At 55.1% G+C, this 19,643-nt stretch overlaps 9 protein-coding genes across 9 annotated transcripts; 6 read left to right on the plus strand and 3 right to left on the minus strand.

Moving 5' to 3' along the window:
* Positions 1-30: 30 nt before the first annotated feature.
* On the plus strand, positions 31-2,405 carry VC83_07689 (uncharacterized protein). Its single transcript, XM_024471255.1, has 3 exons — positions 31-104; positions 224-1,007; positions 1,059-2,405. Exons 2-3 carry the CDS (start codon positions 471-473, stop codon positions 2,292-2,294), a joined length of 1,773 nt encoding a protein of 590 aa, XP_024320855.1. The 5' UTR covers positions 31-104; positions 224-470; the 3' UTR covers positions 2,295-2,405.
* SMD2 (mRNA splicing protein) lies at positions 2,406-3,236 on the minus strand. Its single transcript, XM_024471256.1, has 4 exons — positions 3,158-3,236; positions 3,069-3,101; positions 2,710-2,967; positions 2,406-2,576 (listed from the first exon to the last, which is right to left on the minus strand). The coding sequence occupies exons 1-4, from the start codon at positions 3,178-3,180 to the stop codon at positions 2,534-2,536; spliced, it is 357 nt and encodes a 118-aa protein (XP_024320953.1). The 5' UTR covers positions 3,181-3,236; the 3' UTR covers positions 2,406-2,533.
* A 113-nt stretch (positions 3,237-3,349) lies between these two features.
* Positions 3,350-5,417, plus strand: VC83_07691 (uncharacterized protein). The gene is made up of 2 exons (XM_024471257.1): positions 3,350-3,548; positions 3,599-5,417. The coding sequence occupies exons 1-2, from the start codon at positions 3,441-3,443 to the stop codon at positions 4,988-4,990; spliced, it is 1,500 nt and encodes a 499-aa protein (XP_024320961.1). The 5' UTR covers positions 3,350-3,440; the 3' UTR covers positions 4,991-5,417.
* Positions 5,399-10,490, plus strand: VC83_07692 (uncharacterized protein; the record flags this gene model as incomplete). The annotated part of the gene is made up of 2 exons (XM_024471258.1): positions 5,399-6,757; positions 6,817-10,490. Exons 1-2 carry the CDS (start codon positions 6,637-6,639, stop codon positions 10,488-10,490), a joined length of 3,795 nt encoding a protein of 1,264 aa, XP_024320963.1. The 5' UTR covers positions 5,399-6,636.
* Positions 10,491-11,901: 1,411 nt separating this feature from the next.
* VC83_07693 (uncharacterized protein) lies at positions 11,902-12,735 on the plus strand (the record flags this gene model as incomplete). The annotated part of the gene is made up of 2 exons (XM_024471259.1): positions 11,902-11,980; positions 12,416-12,735. The coding sequence occupies 2 exons, from the start codon at positions 11,902-11,904 to the stop codon at positions 12,733-12,735; spliced, it is 399 nt and encodes a 132-aa protein (XP_024320962.1).
* Positions 12,736-12,994: 259 nt separating this feature from the next.
* On the minus strand, positions 12,995-13,457 carry VC83_07694 (uncharacterized protein; the record flags this gene model as incomplete). The annotated part of the gene is made up of 3 exons (XM_024471260.1): positions 12,995-13,065; positions 13,152-13,254; positions 13,305-13,457. The coding sequence occupies 3 exons, from the start codon at positions 13,455-13,457 to the stop codon at positions 12,995-12,997; spliced, it is 327 nt and encodes a 108-aa protein (XP_024320958.1).
* Positions 13,458-13,731: 274 nt separating this feature from the next.
* On the plus strand, positions 13,732-15,945 carry KRS1 (lysyl-tRNA synthetase). Its single transcript, XM_024471261.1, has 3 exons — positions 13,732-14,080; positions 14,143-15,745; positions 15,795-15,945. Exons 1-3 carry the CDS (start codon positions 13,865-13,867, stop codon positions 15,803-15,805), a joined length of 1,830 nt encoding a protein of 609 aa, XP_024320957.1. The 5' UTR covers positions 13,732-13,864; the 3' UTR covers positions 15,806-15,945.
* Positions 15,946-17,665, minus strand: COX15 (protein required for the hydroxylation of heme O to form heme A, cox15; the record flags this gene model as incomplete). The annotated part of the gene is made up of 2 exons (XM_024471262.1): positions 15,946-17,234; positions 17,289-17,665. 2 exons carry the CDS (start codon positions 17,663-17,665, stop codon positions 16,106-16,108), a joined length of 1,506 nt encoding a protein of 501 aa, XP_024320960.1. The 3' UTR covers positions 15,946-16,105.
* VC83_07697 (uncharacterized protein) lies at positions 16,997-19,601 on the plus strand. Its single transcript, XM_024471263.1, has 2 exons — positions 16,997-18,370; positions 18,430-19,601. The coding sequence occupies exons 1-2, from the start codon at positions 17,905-17,907 to the stop codon at positions 19,455-19,457; spliced, it is 1,494 nt and encodes a 497-aa protein (XP_024320959.1). The 5' UTR covers positions 16,997-17,904; the 3' UTR covers positions 19,458-19,601.
* Positions 19,602-19,643: the final 42 nt, after the last annotated feature.

The raw sequence follows: 19,643 nt of genomic DNA on the forward strand, positions 1-19,643 counted from the left end.
GGTTCAGCTTCAACCAGGGATCGGAGGACACAAAAGGATAGTTATGGTATATTATATTTATTGATTTTGCATATGATTAAGGAATAAATAGCTGGAAAATTTCCGTGAGTTTTTAGACCGTACCTCCAGTCAATTCCTCCAGTATTCGTCTCCGCTGTCTGCTTGCTGAGGGTAACGTGGGCGGATAATATGAGAGAGCGAGTAACTGATGGATGCACAACAGAACACAGCACATAACATTAATACCTCCGGTTCGGGATTACAAGGAAGCTCCCCAAATCGGAACTTTTAGGATCTACCACATAGCTCGGCTGGAACCTTGCGCAACTCTTGTGAGACCGAATTTGTGGTCTCATCGGCATACGTGCATATTCCTACGGAGAAACAGCTAGCTAGGCATTGTGGTAACACTCTGGCTTCCACTTGCTTTATTCCAGCTTCATAATCGACCGCAAAGCCAACATCAGACAATGTCGACCAAGCACTTCTTCAACGACCCCACCCACCTCGTCAATAGTGCTCTCCTGGCAGCCTCTCTCACCAACCCTGCACTCGCTGTCGACTCGCACCACAAAATCGTCTACCTGCGTCCCTCCGATGCTCCCTCCCAAGTCTCCCTCGTCTCTGGTGGCGGCTCCGGACATGAGCCCTCCTTCACTGGGCTCGTTGGCCAGGGCCTGCTAACTGCGTCCGTCGCGGGCACGATCTTCGCCTCGCCATCTGCCGAGCAGATCAGCGCTGGCATAGTGGCGCGCGTTGACACAGACAGGGGCGTGCTTGCCATTATCATGAATTACACGGGCGATGTCCTGAATTTCGGGATGGCGGTCGAGAAGGCCAAGTCTGCTGGCGTGAAGGTCGATATGGTGGTCGTGGGAGATGATGTTGGTGTTGGGAGGGCTAAGTCTGGGAAGGTGGGCAGGAGAGGAATTGCGGGGACGGTGTTGGTTGTTAAGATTGCGGGCGCGTTGGCGGAGTTGGGTTATAGCTTGGAGGATGTGACGAAGGTCCGTCTAGGTGACTCATTGGTGATGGCACCGCCGCTAACAGAAACCTAGATTGCGAATCTGACGGCCGAGAACCTCGTGAGCGTCGGCGCCAGTTTGGATCACGTCCATGTCCCCGGCCGCGAGTTAGTTGACCAAAATGACTCCGACCGCCTGAAGTACGAAGAAACCGAAGTCGGGATGGGAATCCATAACGAGGCTGGCTCTGCACGTTTGTCCGTCACGCTCGGAGAGCTGGTCACGACGATGTTAAAGCAACTTCTCGACCAGAGCGACAAGGACCGTGCCTATCTCAAGGTCAACTCCAAGGAAGTCGTCCTCCTAGTCAACAACCTCGGTGGCGTGAGCCCCCTAGAAATGGGTGGCATCATAAGCGAAGTCGCTGCTCAACTTCGACGCAATTACCAGATCGAGCCATGCCGCATCCTCGCCGGGACATATATGACCAGCCTCAACGGCCCAGGCTTCAGCATCACGCTTCTGAACACCGTTCCCACCAGCCTTCCACCTACCCTCCTCTCCCTTCTTGACGCCCCCAGCCAAGCCACGGGTTGGGCAGCCCCAATCCTCGCTAAAACCTGGACCGCAGATAACACTGCCACGCGCGAGAAGCCGCATCAGACCGCCTCCGCTGCTCAACCCACCGGACTAACCATGGACGAGGTCTCCGCGCGGCACCGCCTCAACGCCGGCCTCGCGCGCATCATCGCTGCTGAGCCGCGTGTTACGCGTTACGACACTGTCGTCGGTGACGGTGACTGCGGCATCGGACTCAAGCGCGGTGCAGAGGCTGTGCAGGCCATGCTGTCGCGTGCACAGCCGTCCGGCGACGTCGTGGTTGATGTGCGGTCCGTGGCGGCTGTGGTGGAGGCGAGCATGGACGGGACGTCTGGTGCGCTTTACACAATTTTCCTGAACGCGCTGGTAGCGGCCCTGAGGATGCAGGGGAAGGGTGTGGCGACAGAGCAGGTGTGGGCGAAGGCGTTGGGAGAGGCGTTGTTGGCGCTCGAGAGATATACGCCTGCTAAGCCCGGGGACAGGACGTTGGTGGATGCGTTGGAGCCGTTTGTGGTTACGCTTGGCGAGACGGCGGATTTGAAGAAGGCGGCGGAGGCGGCGAAGAAGGGGGCGGAGGGGACGAGGGGTATGGAGGCCAGTTTGGGGAGGACGGTGTATGTTGGCGGACAGGGGTTCAAGGATGTGCCTGACCCAGGAGCCTACGGACTGAGTGAGTTTTTCCTTGGATTGGCGGGGATAGAGGAAGAGACGGATGGGGGGGAGGCGTAGGATGCTGCTTGAATAGTTTGGTTAGTTCCCGTATTGTGGGATGATCTTTCTGGTTAGATATACGGGGACCTCGTTCACAGGGGCGAGGGAGGATCTTAATTGTCATGGACTGTATTTTATCAACTTTTTGTATAACGCCCCGTTTGGTCCTAACCCGGAAATCTTATGATATGATGAACCCCAAGCCAACCAATAGACCCATATGAACCTTTCAAAACCACCCACGCGAAACACTCCGCTCAACTGAGCAAGACGAGAATGACTGAATCTCCTCTCAAGAACCTAGTAAATACACATTAGCAGTGCTCTCGATAATACAGACCATCTCTGCACACTCCCTGCACACTCCCTGCACCAACAAAGCCAGCACCTCCCTCCCATCACACCTCGAACCAGAAGAGAATCTCCAACTCACATCTTACTGATAAAGCGATCCTTATTCACCGGCCTCCCCTTCTTTCCACCCGCCAACCTCGGCGTCTCCGTCCACATCTCCTTCACATTCTCAAGCACCATATTGCAGTGGCGATCGAAAGCCTTGACGCGCGCCAACAGCTTGCGGTTGTTGCGGCACGAGATCAGCACCTGGGAGTGCGAGCGCACTGCCGTCTGCAGGATCGAGAGCGGGCCGCTGGTGAATTCGTGCTGCTCGAGGGCGGCGACCTCGAATTCGCTAGATGGGGGTTAGCAGGGCGTGGGGCTGGCGTATGGGGGGTGGAAGGCGTGGTGGTCTGGGGGAGTATGCTCATGGCCTGGGGAGGGGCAGGGACGTACGTGAGGTCGTTGCGTGGCTTTGCCAGCAGTTCTCTGGAGGGATATTAGCATTTTGGAATTATGATTGGGTTGTCGAGGTAAAGACATACTGGATCTTGGCTGTGTCGGCCATGGTGAATGTGTAGAGTGGTTTGGTGAGGTTTTGTTCTTTTCTTGGCCGTCACGAAGTTCACGTCTGGATGCGATTAAAGGTTGCACCACCTCAAAATCGACTAGCGCCATATCCAGCAACCAACTTTGGTGGGACGTGCACTGCATTTCAACACTTGTAGTACGGCAGCCGAGAATATCCGAGGCCCCGGCTGCATTTTTATTGACGGACGGGGGTTTGGCGTTATATTAAGGCCTTTTCTCCCTGGCATTGCAGTCTCAATGATCTCGCGTTCTCTCTATAGAAGAGCTGGTGTAGCGGTTAGCTGGAACTCTCGCGCAACGATGCCCCTCGCTTCGAAGATTCAGAACCCAGCTTTCAGGGCGCAGGTACGAGGATTGAAATACTTTCATGGGATATGGGGGCTAATGGGATGTAGATGGCGACGAAGGCGACCGATGGAGCTGTTATTAAGGAGCTCCCTGGAGACGAGTCAGAGGATGTTCTGTTCGACACGTTATATGGCCTGCGTACCATCGAATTGAACAGGCCGAAGAAGCTCAACTCGCTGAATGGGTCGATGGTACGAAAGATTGTGCCACGCATGCAGGAGTGGACCAAGTCGGACATGGCGAATATTATTCTACTGAAGGGAGCGGGAGAGAAGGCGATGTGCGCTGGTGGAGACGTGGCAGAGTTGGCGAAATGGAACTCAGAGGGACCTGAAGGACAACAACGATCAACCGACTACTTCGGCCTCGAATACAAGCTGGACCATATGATCGCGACTTACAAGAAGCCGCTGGTGGCGCTGATGGATGGTATTACCATGGGAGGAGGTGTTGGCCTCAGCATTCACACACCACTCAGGATTGCTACAGAGAGGACAGTCTTCGCCATGCCAGAGACGACAATCGGCTTCTTCCCAGATGTTGGAGCTTCGTTCTTCCTCCCAAAGATGAACGGCTCCGTCGGCACGTATCTCGCTCTTACCAGCGACAGGCTAAAGGGCGCCAACGTCTTCTACGCTGGCATCGCGACCCACTACATCCACTCTACGTCGCTACCATCTCTCGAGGCTCGTCTTGCGGAACTCCGTTTCAACGACTACGACTCTCTCGACACCCGCCTAAAGCTCATTGACTCAACGATCGATGAATTCACCACCGGCCTCCCCCACGATGAGCCGATCCAGATCGCCGGCGCTGTGCGCGAGGCTATCGACCGCTGCTTCAGCCCCAACAGCGTCCCTGAGATCATTGCTGCTCTCGAGGCTGAGACTGGCGAGACCCAAGAGTGGGCCCAGAAGACCCTCAAGACTCTTCACCAGCGCTCGCCAACGAGTGTCTACGTCACGCTCCGCCAGATGCGCCTCGGCAAGACCTGGAGCATCAAGGAGACCTTCCAACGCGAGCACCAGATCGCGGCCAAGTTCATGCGCCACCCCGATTTCACCGAGGGTGTCTCAGCGCTACTGATCCGCAAGCCGGAGCCTGGACAGCCACGCCAGCCCCCGAAGTGGCAGCCTGCATCACTCGAGGATATCAAGGCGAGTGACAATGTCGCGGAGCCGTTCTTCGAGGTTGAGGGCTCGAAGAAGCTCAGCATGCTAAGCGAGGAGGACTATACCAGCTACCCTCACGCCAAGTACAGCTTGCCGACGGAGAGCCAGGTCGCCCAGTATGTCCGCAGCGACCTGAAGTCGAGGAAGTCCATCGTCAGGGATTTCGTGCAGATGAGGAGTGGGAAGCAGGGCATCAAGGAGGTGGTTGAGGAGATTTTGTCGAGGAAGACGACTGTCCAGGATGGAAAGGCCGTCTGGATTGACTAAATGGATGGAATGGATGAAGTGGATGGAGTGGATGGATGAGGGGGTGGGCTGTGGATAAGGGGTTGATGTGGCTGTACGATATTGTGGAATAGACGGCGATGGGGCCTTGGTTGGCGGGAAGATCATATATATATATATATATGCGCGACGGCGACCTTGCTCACAGTACTCCGTACGCAAGTTTATGTCTGAACCACGGTACCGAAAATGGCAGGATTTAAAGCGACTACATATAAAACCAGGGCATGTAGCAAAGCGGTTATAATGGGCACAGGATTATTAGCACTTTACAGCAAATGACTGGCGTCGTGTTATCTGGTCTGACGAGTGCATAATTAAGCGTGGAATAGGAGTAAAGCATATGATAATACCTAGCACTGTGGACTAGGTGTAAAGAAGATGTTTTAGGCAGCATTTAACTACGACCGTCGTACAGCACTTGTTCCTATGGATGGTGATCCTCTTGCACCAGGTCGAGGTGCAACTACTCGCATTTACCGTGATGTACCGTGATGTGCTTGCAGAACACCTGCTAACTATTGCAGATGAGAACTCAATTTTATGCAAGATGGAGCCGGAATCCATCGGTCTGGGCTTATACATGATTTGGCCACCTTATTCACCAGATCTCAATCCAATTGAGAACCTGTGGTTAGTTCTGAAGCAACTTATCTACGAGCGGTATCCTGATCTTGAGCATGTAGCAGATACAGAATTTGTCAAACTCAATGCCACGTCCCGTAACTTATAGGCAGTAATTGAGGCTGAAGGCTGGTATACTAAATACTAGAATAATCAATTGTGAATACTTGCCACCTCCCACTGTACCGGATTATCTATCGCCATCGCGGCATGGATGGTGTTGGAAAATAAAATTCATTATTATTCCAGCCACCAAGGGTCATGTGATTAATAGGAGGCCCCATGGCTTTGAGTTTAGCTGACGAGCTGAGGCTGAGTCATAGGATGTTATCATCGAAGAACATCAAAAGTGCCGAGTATATATAGCCGATGAAATCCCCCCTCGGAGAAAAACCTTTCAAAGAACTTGAACCGATTTCTTCAAAGGAACGGCATATCACATTACCTTACGGAGTACTGCCATCCAAGAAAATACGGCGGGTCGACAGCAGCCATTAGCGAATCCCCCAGCTGAAATCGAGAGGCTGGAATTTGTCGGTTCGGGGACTTTTTAGGCTTTCGGGTCCACTATCTTGCGGCCCTGCGCGTCCCTGTTTAGCGTTAGCCGCTCTCAGCTTTAGCGCGATAAGTACGCGGTCTGGTGAAGCTTGATGTCGAGGTCGACGTGATTGATCTCCACATACCAATTCCTCCAATTCTTCCAATTCTTCCACCCACCATTCTTGCTACTCTCTACAATTATACTCAGTTCTACTCTATTATACCCTCGACACACCTACTACTTTATAATTGTTTTACCTCCTCACCCACCACTACAAGGCAAGGTACAACCAACGCGTTTACGAATCCACAAACAGGACGACACCTCGAAACACACCAACTCGACACCCCGCGATCGAGTCCTATCTATGCCCACAACACCGTGACCTCTTCCTCAACCGATGTGCAAGCTTCCCGGCTTATAAGACCTTACCAATCCTGGCCGCGGGCCAGTGCCGTACCCGATGTCGTCGCCGCCACTGACCGCTCGGGGCGCCAGCTCACAACCCCCTATGCCTCCGTCTCGCAACCAACCCGGCACCACCGATGGCGAGAGTGCCGGCGTGACAATCAGGTCTATGAGACGTATGCATCCTGTGCCCAGCAGCTCAGCAACCCTAGCTAACCGTGCGTGCTCCCAACAGTGAAAGTCCTCTACACCTTCGACGACCAGAATAAGACGAATTGCCTAGCGAGATGGCCGCATGTGTTACAGATCCAGGCTGTAGCTATGGACGAGAACGCCACCATCGGTGTCATCGAGCTGAAAACCTGCATCCAAGCTATCGTGCAATGCTCCCCCGAGCTAGTCGCCAAGCTGGGACAAGATTACACCGTATACGCCTACGACTACTCCGAGTACGACAACCCGCTCGTCGGCCAAGGCATGCTCTCCTGGGCCCTCGCGGCCTCTTTACCCACCCCCGAAGCACCCGCCAGCCAACCCCGCCAGCTTATTACCGGCCGCGTGTGCAAGAACATCCAGGGCCTGTTCTCGAACGGCGTAGCGGAGACGCTGGAGGTGAAGTTGCGTCTCGTTCCCGTGCCGACGGTGCTGCAGAGCGAGTATGTGCGCAGTATGGAGACGTACCGAGAGATTAGCAAGGCGATGCCGGTGGGGTTTGATCATGGCGAGTGGTTAGCGTTCTTGCAGTCGAATCCCAGCGTGGGACAGGTTGCGAATAGGGTGAATACGCCGGTGCCGATGCCGAGTCAGAGGAGTGGGATTAGTATGGAGGTTGTTAATCAGTTGCTCAGCCCGTCGCTGCAGCAGACCTCGGTGGATCCGTTTAATGTCCCGCCGAATATGGAGATGGCGGGGAGTATTAGTCGGCCGCCGAGTCCGAGGGAGAAGGCTCCTTCGCGTCCGGCGTCGCAGGCGTCGGTGAAGAGGCCTAGGAAACCTCGTGCTCCGTCGAAGCCGCTCGTCGGTGGGAATACATCGGGCTATGAGGATGGGACTGATGGCGAGGAGGCACCTACGACTAAGAAACGAGCTAAGATTACGCAGACGAACTGGAATAGCAAATCCTCTTTCGGTACTGGAACTGACTCTCTCCGCGTCGCTGCTAGCACGGCTGGATCCCTCCGACTATTTCGACCTATTGCTATAGCACCTGCTCCAGGCGGCGCGGCGGGCTCTCATCTACAGGAGATGCCTAGAGCGCCGACTCCTGTCCCGCAGTTGCCTTCTTTGAAGGCCAATCGCTCGCGCGCTACGTCCCAGAGCATGCTCCGCCGCAACTCTATCGTCTCCCAGTTCGGTGAATCGCGCCGACAGTATAACTCTCCCTACCCTCCCTCCGACGCCGGTCACGACCCACAAGATCACGTCCGCATGTCCATCGAATCCGACATGACCTCACCAGAAAAAGAAGACAGCCCCGCCGACACACCACCAGACATCAACTCCTCCCCGCCCGTGCTCCGCCGCACCGCCTCAGCACGCTCCAGCCCCCACGCGCCATCCAGCCCGATCCTACCACCCATGCCGCGGACAGACTCGGGGTTTATGAGCGGAGACATCAGTGAGTTATTCGAAGACAACGAGGAAGGACAACCTGCTGAGGAGGACCCCGTCATCGCAGCTAAGTACACGCGTCGCCGTGCCACCAAGCCCGCTGCGCCGCGCGCCGAGAAAGTCCACCATGGCTTCGCGATCGAGGAGGTCACGCCGGGGCCGCCTGAACTGCTGCCGACGAAGATGCTGCCGCGTGCGGAGGCGAAGCAGAAGGCGGGGCCGAAACCGAAGATGAAACGGACGCTGGCGAGGAGTAAGAGTACGATGTCGGAGGATGGGCTGGCGAATGGGGGGAGGATGGGGAGCGTGGCGTCGTTTGCGCCGGTTAGGCCAGGGTCCGCGATGGCGCAGGTACCGATTACTGCTGCTCCTGATGCTTCTCAGAGCGTGGAGCAAAGCCAGACGGAAGTTGCGCCGCCAAGCTTGTCTAGGAATAACAGTGCGCCGCAGAATAATTCGTTTTCGCGCCCCCCGTCGAGGTCTATGAGCCGCACCGCATCACTGGGATCACTAACACTGCCCGCCGTCGCCGCGAGCGAACCAGCCCTCCCACCCAGCAGCCTTCAACACGCACACACCTGGTCCGACGCCGCCCACCCCGCCACCGAAGCCCCAACCCAAATGGACGATGGCACGGTCGCAGAGCCCTACTCCAAACGCAGCGCGATGGGCAAGAAACAAACCATCCGCCTCCGCCTCGAAGACGCCATCTCGCGCGGCGAAATGCCCCCCTTCTGCAGCAACTGCGGCGCCATCGAGACGCCCGCCTGGCGCAAGGCGTGGGCGCAGGAATGCAAGGGCGATCCGGGGTATCACGAGTATAGCGATGAGGCGGGGCGTGTGACGGCGATTGAGATTGTGGAGAGGGATGAGGGCGGGAAGCCGGTGGCGTATCGGTTGATTAAGAAGTCGCTTGCTGCGGCGGATGATAAATCGGCGTTTACGGAGATCCTGATGTGCAACCCGTGTGGCATCTGGATGTCGAAGTATAAATCCCAGCGTCCTGAGGATCGCTGGGGGAAAGACCCGAATCAGAATGCTGGCGAGAAGAAGAAGCGGGGGGGTTCGAAACCGAGGAAGTCGGTTGCGGGACAGGCGCCGTTGCCTACGTCGGAAGCGCATTTCTACTCTGACGCCCCTGTACCCCCTGACAACTACACCTCTGCGCCCGCGCCGCAGCAGGACCTCCACGTCTCAGCAGTAACGACAATGCAGTCCCGCATCTCCCAACGCGGTGGAAGCGTGCAACCCCCCAAGAACACAACATCCCTAAAAGACACCGCCGCCGCCTCCCTCCGGCGCGTCATCCAATCCAGTCCTGCTCGCTGGATGGGAACTTCGCGACACACCCCCATCGAGCTCGAAGACGAGCTCGGCGCAACACGACGCCTCCTCTTTCCCTCCCCCCGAAAGGACGACTCCCCGAAATCCCTAAGCGACCTACCGCCTGGCTTTTCTGCTCCTAATTGCAATAAAGAGAATCACCCCCCTGCCCCAAACCCACTAGATGACGATGATGACCTCGCCGCGCTCTTTGGGGAAGACCCGTTGAGAACGTCGAGACCGACTACACCGACTCGTTTACCGCCCTCAAACCCGTTTAAGACGCCTACGCGCCCTACACCCTCACATAGACCGATCACCCGCTCCATTTCCCGCTCCGCGAAATCAGCAAGGTCGAGACGGGGTGCCATGCTCCCCGAACGCACACCCACGCGCTCCACCCCCGCTACGCGACGTAGTCCACGCCACCGCACCGGCGGCGTGCAAGAAAGCCCCTTCACAGCGACGCTAAACCGGCTCATCAGCGAGACTGGGGAAGATGGCCATGCCAACGGGGGGTACGATACCGGCCGCTCGCCGTCGCGAAATTTGGACCTCGGTCTAGATTTCTCCGCCCTCCCCGACCTCGCGCACCCACCTGACCTCCACAGCGACGCCTTATTGTTCGCCGGCGCCAGATTCGGACATGGCGGAGGCTTCGGTGGGGGAGGGGGAGCTGGGGAGTTCTTCTCAACAGACGCGGCGCCGATGCCGAGTAGTCCGCCGAGAATGTTTGAGTTATATGAGGATCCCCTGGGCATGGAGATGGGGAGTTTGGAGGCGATGGAGGAGGCTATGTGGAGGGAGTTTGGGGGGGATGGGTTAGGGATGGGATTGAGTGGGGGAGGGGGAGGGGGGTTGGTGGTTGATAGGGGGGGGAGGGCGAGTTTTAGTATGAGGATGGATGCTACGGTGGGGGGAGATGGGGGGGTGGCTATTAAGGTTGAGGATGGGGAGGGTGCGCAGGCTGTTTAGGGGGCGGATGTGGTGTTGAATAGGCGGACGGGTGTTTGGGTAGGTGTGGGGGTGATTTGCATAGCGCTGTAGACGGCATTGAGCGAGCGGATTAGCTATTGTAGCGATTGAATTGAGTATACCATCTTCTACATCTAAACTTTCCCGTGGAGCAACTGGTTGAAATCATATCTTCAGGTTGAAAGTGCAACTTGAGGTCGAGTTTGGGTAATCAGAGTTCACCCCCTGTTACGACATCTCTAAAGCATGCTATTACTACATATCCCACCCTCTTACCATACATAATTTATTACGACGCCGGCGAATCCAACAACCGCAACAACCGCAACCACCCATATCCCCACACCATCCTCCCTACCACACCTTTGGTTTATCCGCCACCACCGCCGCCTCAATTACGGAACCCTTCTGTACCTATTGGGGATATAGGCAAGCCACATTGGAAGCTGTTTGACGGCCGACCAAAGCACAATTAGCACTCACTGGGGGTTAAGCACCTAGCGGATAGATAGATAGTTTAATTGAATCTACCGTTATAAATACGTGCCATAAACCGTGCCGACTGAAACTTCTATGTGAGACCTTTCTGGTCACTTCAAGTATCCCATACAGATCGACCATAAGTCTCCGTATTCCTGGAGTATTCAAATAGTTTGATACTCCTTCCTATCCCCTTAATGTTGGATACCTGTCTGTATTTTATCGTTTTCGGGCAAATGGTTACAATACACACTTTACATGCAGTGTGGTGCCCCATCAATAACTTCGCACCCCCTATCTCCGCAGCATGCCACAGTTTGGTAGAAAACGCCTAAAGCGTCACAGATAACCTGCAGCATACTGTTGGTGTATGTGACAAATAGCGGAGAGTTTTGTGTTGAAGTACGTACAATGGCAGGATAATTACCACACCTAGTGTTGTAACCCTTCTGAGCGCAGATATATTCACCTGGGTTACAGGCTATATTTCGTAAGCCTATGCCTGGCCTATGGATGATAGTGGCTTCAGCGAAGATGATGCTAAAGGCCACGCTGAGGAGGGCGACGGGAAACTTCATATTGGATTTGATAAAGCTTTACTGAATTTTGCCTTTGTAGATTCGTGTGGGTTATAAACAGAGCAGACAAATCCTCCCTTATATAAGGAACTACATATTTCGTAACCTTTCCATACCACATGAGTGTTTATGTGTAATATTCTAAACTAACCCCCTTGCCTCCTTTCATGCACTTGATTGACTGTCTCAACTATGCCACTGGACAAGGCGTGGATCCCAACCCGTTTGCTGCCGCATACCCCTCGCCGCCTCGGGGTGATTGATGGCAAGTAAGAAATAATTTCAATAAGCTCTTGCACACATTTGGAATCCCTAAACTCCACTGGATGATGGTCTCAGTCGTGCCAACAAACATGTCATGGATTCTAGGTCCCTTGCCGGGGGCCGGCAAGGGACCAACGGTGAGCGTGATACGGGTGCACAGTAAACAGGGTAAGTAGGAATAGAATCCTAATCAGCACAAGCTCTCCATGGGACTGGAAGCGGTGCTCTGCGTGGCATGTGCACGTGTTCCATATGCAGTGAGAGCAGGGTTTATTCATAATTCGATATCAATCTTACCGACCCCGCACTCAGCTTACTGTATCGTCTGTATAGGTATATATTTGTTAGGCCTCGGGTATTGCTATATAGATCCTCTATAATACCTTATTTATTTCCATAGCTAAGGTATTAAAGAACTTTAAAACACCGTCAAGGAACACCTCTCGTTTTAATTATTAAATTCCATCAAGATTGTCCCCAATACCACCATGTCCGCCGAACGCCGCTGGGACGAGCGCCACTTCCACCTCGAAGAATCAACCACCCAAAACGGCCCGAACCATCTGCATTGAGCACATGACGCCTGGTACCACCGTCCCTCAGTCACGCCTCTCGAGATCGGCAAGACGTCCAGTGTTGAGCCGGGGGTGTACCACAAGTATCAAGTCGGCCCGGAACAGACACGCCGGGCGATGCGGACTTTGATGCATGCGGATGGGAAGATGGCGGGATTGGCGGATAGTGTGCTGCTTATGGCGGTTTCTACGGACTTGTGTGACGCCCAGCTTATTGGGCCGGCGGCGGGGATGCTGGAGGGTGTTAGGGCAGAGAAGAGGGATGAGGTTGAGGCGATGAAGAGGGAGTTGCTGGGGAAATATGATACGGAGGCGGCTTTGAGAAGGTTGCTGGCTAAATTTGAGTAAGTAGCGCATGATGCAAGGACCATGTGTATGTTATGAAATATTCACATATTTTATTATCGGTTTTTATTTGTAATTGTATCATATCGAGCGGGCGCCCCTTAATCAACCAGCCCAGTCCCTCATCTCGTCATATTTGTTCTCTCATCAATCTCCACTACCGGTTCCCCATAACCACCCTCCACCGCCCGCCCTCATCCATCCTTACTTCCTTTTTCTTCCCTTGTACACTTAACCCGGCAAACGCGCTCTCGAAATAGAGTCACGACTCTGAATAGAAGATATCCTTGTACCGGTGTGTTGCATCTACGACGGCGGCTTCGGCTGCATAGTCTGAGGTTCGTTAGCGCTGTTCTGGGGGCTATGGATAGGGTTTTCGGGGAGGCGAGGGAGGTAGAGAGAAAAGAGGAAAGTCTTACTGAAATCGGCTCCCATGTCCGTGGCTTGCAAGACCTTGATAGATAGGTCTTGGTTCACCTTCCCGACAATCTCGACGGCATTGCCGACTGTGAGATGCGCATCCTAGGTGGAGTTAGTGATGGTCTGAGGCAGAAGGTGGAGAGAGGAAGTACTCGGTTCAAATGCGCGGTAATGTGTCCGTTGGAATCGAGTGTTGCCTCTTCGCCGCGCAGCTGGATAACCTTCCCGGTAATGCGGACGGTGCGGTTGGTGAAGGAGTCGAGGTAGGTGGAGTTTATGCGGGGGGTGGAGAGAGATTCGGCCATTGTTGTGAGTTCTGGGAAGAGATTTGGGATTGGGAGGAGGAATTGGTAGGGAGTTGGTGAGAGTTGTTGGTTGATGGGATTTGGTGAAGTGGGATGGATGGTGGGGAAGTTTGGGTAAGTGGTGTTGAGACGCGTCGGAACGCGACGGCACGTGTTGATAGGTACAGTTTCAATATATGATTACCGGCACGGAAAATATAATGCTCCGTCTGTCTGTTATCGTTATTTTACGCCCCCGTTAATTTAGAGTTGACACACACAAATCGTTGGGTACCATTTTGACTCACTTGCCCCACCATCTCATAATCTATCAAAATCGACAACCTTGAAAAATCACAAATAACCCCCACAACATCTTGACAGCTCTGCGCTCCACTATTCCAACAAACACAGGATAGCACGCAATCATGGCTGGCGCAGCAGCTCCCATCGAGGAGCAAGTTGCGAACCTGCACTTGGACGAGGTCACCGGCGAGAAGGTGTCCAAGTCTGAGCTCAAGAAGCGTCAGAAGCAGCGCCAAAAGGAGGAGGAGAAGAAGAAGAAGGAGGCCGCCGCGCCCCCCAAGCCCGTGAAGGAGAAGAAGAGCAATGCCGAGGCCGATGAGAAGGAATTGAACCCCAACGTGAGTCTCAGGCCCCTGTACATCAACCCCTCGATGACGAGACTAATAGCGGGGTATAACAGCAATACTTCGAAATTCGCTCGCGCGCCATCAACAAGCTGCGCACTTCGCAAGACCCGAGCCCATACCCGCATAAGTTTGAGGTGAACACTGATATTCGCAACTTTGTAAAAGCGCATGAGAACCTCAAGTCGGGTGAGCAGCGCAAGGAGGTGGAGGTCCGCATGGGTGCCCGTATCTACAACAAGCGTGCGTCTGGAACCAAGCTCGTCTTCTACGATGTCCGATCCCAGGGCGTTAAGCTGCAGGTGATGTGCCAGCTACAGGAGTCTGCGGAGGGCGCCCCGCCGTTCGAAAACCAGCATGAGCACCTCCGTCGTGGAGATATTATTGGCATTCTCGGATACCCAGGCCGCACGGCACCAAAGAACAAGATTGAGAAGGGAGAAGAGGGAGAGTTGTCGATCTTTGCTACGGAGGTTAAGCTGTTGACCCCGTGCTTGCACCAGTTGCCAGATGAGTACTACGGATTCAAGGACCAGGAGCAGCGCCACCGCAAGAGATATCTCGATCTTATCATGAACGAGCCCACCAGGAATGTTTTCCTCACCCGCTCCAAGGTCGTCACATATATCCGCAAGTACCTGGACAACAAGGACTTCACCGAGGTCGAGACGCCTATGCTTAACGCTATTGCTGGAGGTGCCACTGCTAAGCCCTTCACGACTCACCACAACGACCTGAACATGAACATGTTCATGCGTATAGCCCCCGAGCTCTACCTCAAGATGCTTGTCGTCGGCGGTCTTGACCGCGTCTACGAGATCGGCAAGCAGTTCCGTAACGAGGGCATCGATCTCACCCATAACCCCGAGTTCACCACCGCCGAGTTCTACATGGCCTACGCGGACGTGTACGACCTCATGAACATGACTGAGGAGCTCGTCTCCAGCCTCGTCAAGGAGCTGACCGGCGGCTACACCACCAAGTTCCACACCCAGCACGGCGAGGAGTACGAGGTCAACTGGGAGGCCCCATGGCGCCGCGTCGAGATGATCCCCGCCCTCGAGGAGGCCACCGGCGAGAAGTTCCCCCCCGGACCCGAGCTGCACACCGACGAGACCAACACCTTCCTTCGCGGCGTCCTCAAGAGGATGAAAATCGAGTGCTCGCCGCCGCTCACCAACGCCCGCATGCTCGACAAAATGGTTGGTGACTTCATCGAGGAGACCTGCGTCAACCCCACCTTCATCACTGGACACCCCCAGATGATGTCCCCGCTGGCCAAGTCGCACCGCGCCAACCCCGGACTCTGCGAGCGCTTCGAGGCATTCGTGTGTAAGAAGGAGATTGTGAATGCGTACACTGAGTTGAACGATCCGTTTGACCAGCGTCTGCGCTTCGAGGAGCAGGCGAGGCAGAAGGAGCAGGGTGACGATGAGGCGCAGATGGTTGATGAGAACTTCTGTATGAGTCTCGAGTATGGTCTGCCTCCTACGGGTGGGTGGGGTATGGGTATTGATCGCCTGGTCATGTTCTTGACCGATCGTTACAGTATTAAGGAAGTTTTGGCGTTTCCCTTTATGAAGGAGGAGCAGAAGGGTGGACAGGCCAAGTTGGCTGCTGAAGTGGTGGGTATTGAGGCTCAGCCTGAGGAGGGTATTGGTGAGTAATTCCCGTCTGTGGTTTTGAGTCTACCACTAACTTTTTACAGCGCACAAGTAAATGCATGTTACCAGAGTGAGCGTCGTATAAAACGATACTACGTGTGGCCATTCAAATGGGGGATACGTCTGCCAACTGCGCACAAGCACGACAGCATGTATGCGAGAAATGTAGACAGGTCTTTTAAGGAGAGGAAAAAGTTTTAAGTCTATTAGTCGAGTTGAGATCCCGCTACTGATACACCTATCTCTGCGTGAAACGCCGCCGTGATGCCATCTGCTCCCTGATTCCCCATATTTGAACACTATCGTCACACTATTCTATACTACAGTACAATATTCACCTCTCTCCAAATACAACTTAAGCAGTTGGAGTTCCCCTCGCCGCGGCAGGGACCCTCACTTTCGGGGCACCCTGCGCGGCCTGTGCCATACTGCTCTGCACGAGTCTCAAACCCCTCTTAGGGATCCACAGCCGGCTCCCGAGGACAAGCGTCATAGTAAGTAACCCCATGCTGCACGCCTGATGCGCAGACGCCAGCGGTAGCGGCACCAGGTACAGTAGAGTCGTGATGCCGAGCGCCACCTGCGCCAAGGCGAAGTGGACGACACCCACCATACCCCTGCGAGCATTCTTGGGCATCGCCGCCGCGACGCGCGGGTTAAAGCGCGAGTAGGCCCACAGTGCGATGATTGTGGTCAGAGTGGTAGTAGCGAGGATGCGGTGATCAAGCTGTACAGTGGACGGGTTCTCGAGGATGTTGCGCCACCAGAGATCAGCCTTGTCCTCGCGACGGGAGTAGAAGTTGTTGAAGAGCTCTGTGGCAGGCGGGGCGATACGCCCCGGTCCCATGGTCGGGAACTCGTTGTAGATGAGTCCTGCGTCGAGGCCGGCAACGAGGGCGCCAGACACGGCGGTGGTGAAGACGAGAAGGGCGATGAAACCGACGGAGCGGCGGAAATGGCGGAGGGCGGGGCTGGAGCGCTCGATGATCGAGGCGTGGCCGCGAGCGGGGTCAGCGAGGAGAGCGCGGTCGCGAAGAGTCGAGAGACCACCCCAGAGCATAGTGGCGTAGCAGATGAAGGCTGTGCCGAGATGGGCGGCCAGGCGGTACTGCGAGACGCGGGGGTGGGAACCGGGGGCGAAGAGGTCGTCTTTCAGCCCGGACTTGACCATCCACCAGCCGATGAAGCCTTGGATTCCGATTATAGCGGAGATGCCGGCGAGGCCTGCGGTGAGCGGGCGCGAGACGCGGCGACGAGCGACGAAGTAGATGGCGGGGAGGACGAAGGAGAGGCCGATCACGCGGCCCCAGAGGCGGTGCGTCCACTCCATAAAATAGATGTATTTGAACTCATCAAGTGTCATGGTGGGGTTGAGCAGCTTGAATTCGGGGGAGGCGCGGTACTTGTTGAACTCGGAGTCCCAGTCTGCGGCAGAGAGGGGAGGGAGCGTGCCAGTTACTGGGCGCCATTCTGTAATACTCAGTCTGGACGTTAGTAGGTTAGCTTGGGCACATTCCTAGAGAGTGTGAGATGCGTACCCTGATTCAGTGAGACGTGTCAGCCCGCCAAAGACAACGATTCCGAACACACTGGCGGCGCTGCCGAGGAGCCAGAAAGCGACGCCGCGGGAGCTGGTATCGGGGAAGAAGGATTTCTTCGCCGTTTCCTTCTGGGAATTCGCAATTGTCTGGCTCAGAGAAGATAGGGGCGTGGCCTGGGCTCCTGGCACCGTAGCAGCTGTGCGCAGCGGCGCAGAGCTGCTATAAAAACGCGTGGGCTGGAAGACCGACAGCCCTTTGTTGGTCCGGAGCTTCGACCCTTGGATGGAGGCGGATTTGGGGCATTGGCGGCAGGTGAAGAGGTCTTTCCCTAACTTGGGCAGAGCCCGCCGTAGCGGGGGTAGTAGTGAAGCCATTGGCGTCGCTGATATCCCATGCGAGGTAGTTTTTCTGGCTTGATCGAAGGGAAGGAGGCGGTTGACACTTTTCAAAGATAGGTCCATTAAGGTTTCCGCGGCGCTTGTACCCAGCTACGCCGAACCACTTACAAGGGCTCAGGGGACTACTACAATGGGAAATTTAAGTGACGACGATCAGGAACTTCAACTTCAATTGTGCCTATTTGCTATGACCCTGTAATAATACATAATTTCACATGCCCACCTTCTCGGCGCACAATACAATCAGTTCAACACTCTTTCGACCTGCGATTCAGTACCTCTTACCAGAGGGAACCCGATCCTGGACTACACCCAGAACAGACATCGAGAGAGGGCGTCGGAGCTCTGACGAAACCGACAGGATGGCGCATTATAAGCAGCCAGAGCTGGTTCTCAGCTCGTTGCCTTTAATAAACATATCGAGGACGCCATCTCCACATATATCCACAGGCTGGACATCAGATTCGGGAGAAGACGACCTGGGTGACCTGTCTGGTGGGGGAGGCTTCTTGTCGCAACGTCAGCGACCGACCGGCTGGAAGGGCTTCTTGACACAGGGTGGATTAGGCATATATTTATTTGCTACAACGAGGGGATGGAGCGTTTATGTGGGCTTGATGTGTTTATGGCTAATGGGGACGGCCATAGGGCTCCTGGTGATCAACTGGCTGGTCCTGCTCAGTATGTCACCCTCTGTCATCTCGTCCTGCCAGTTGCAGTAAACTAACTATTGTGTCCAGCCGGTGTCTACAAATTCCCGTATCCGCTTACAACTACATTTATCGAACTCGTCGGCTGCCACTTCTTCCTCTGGGCCTTCGCTGGCTTCACCAGGCTCTTCAGCCGCTACCTCAGCAACGCTGGCCTGGCCGCACTCGTTGCGCCCTCCTACGCCGTCACCAAGCCCCCTCCGACAACCTACACGCAGCGCACACCCCGACGCTTCCCCCGCTTCATCAGCAAAATCTTCTCCAAAGCCGGCTCCGGCATTGCCGGCGGCGGCCCCTTCGAATTCGACCGGGCCGTGGCACGCAAAACCATACTCCTCGCAATCGTCTACGTCCTAAAGATCCACTTCAGCACCATCTCCTACGCCCACTCCGAACTGCCCATGTACGTCCTCACGCGCATCGGCATAGTCCCCCTCACCGCACTCGCCGACTCCCTCTTAAAAGGAACCCGACACTCGATCCCCCTCCTCTCTGCCACCCTCTCCGCAACCCTCAACCTACTCGTCGGCTCCTGCCGCTCCAACATCCGCGTAACCTGGGACAGCGTCCTCGCCGGCGTCATCTCCTCCTTTTGCGCCGCTCTCTTCCCCATCCTCCTCTACTCAACCTACCAGAACCTCTCTGCGCCGTCGCCCGAGCGCGCCCGCGACCCTACGAGCTCTCGCACCACGTACACGCTCTTGCACCACGTCTCACTACTCTCCATCATGGTCTCCCTCCCATTCGTCCTGATCTCGGGCGAGCTGCCGAATATCGCGCGCAACATCTACTTTCTCGACCGGCCGTGGCACTGGTTCATGATGCTGTGCGGCTCGCTGGGCACGTTTTGCGTCTTCACTGCTACGGTGCTGCTCGTGCTGGCGACGAGTCCGTTGACGGCGAATTTCTTGACTATCCCGGCGTATGCGTTCCTTATCCCGGTGCTGGCGAAGTTTAGGATGCCGATGTATAGCTGGGTGGGCATCGCGCTGGCGTTTGCGAGTTCGGGGTGGTTTGTGTGTGTGAGGCGGCGGGAGAGTAGGAAGGTGAGAGCGTGATTGCTCTGAGAAGACTTGGGGATGTGTGAATAGGTGGAACGGGATATTAATAATACATAATGAGCATAATGCGGCGTTTATTGATGCCAATGAAGCTGCGTAGACAAATTTATATCGTTTACTACCATAATGGCCCGGCATCGAAGTCTTGAAGTGTGTAGGGTATATTGAATAAACCTATTATTA

This window comes from Pseudogymnoascus destructans (genome assembly GCF_001641265.1).
Source record: "Pseudogymnoascus destructans isolate 20631-21 unplaced genomic scaffold scaffold_23, whole genome shotgun sequence".
NCBI classification, from domain to species: Eukaryota; Fungi; Ascomycota; class Leotiomycetes; order Thelebolales; family Thelebolaceae; genus Pseudogymnoascus; species Pseudogymnoascus destructans.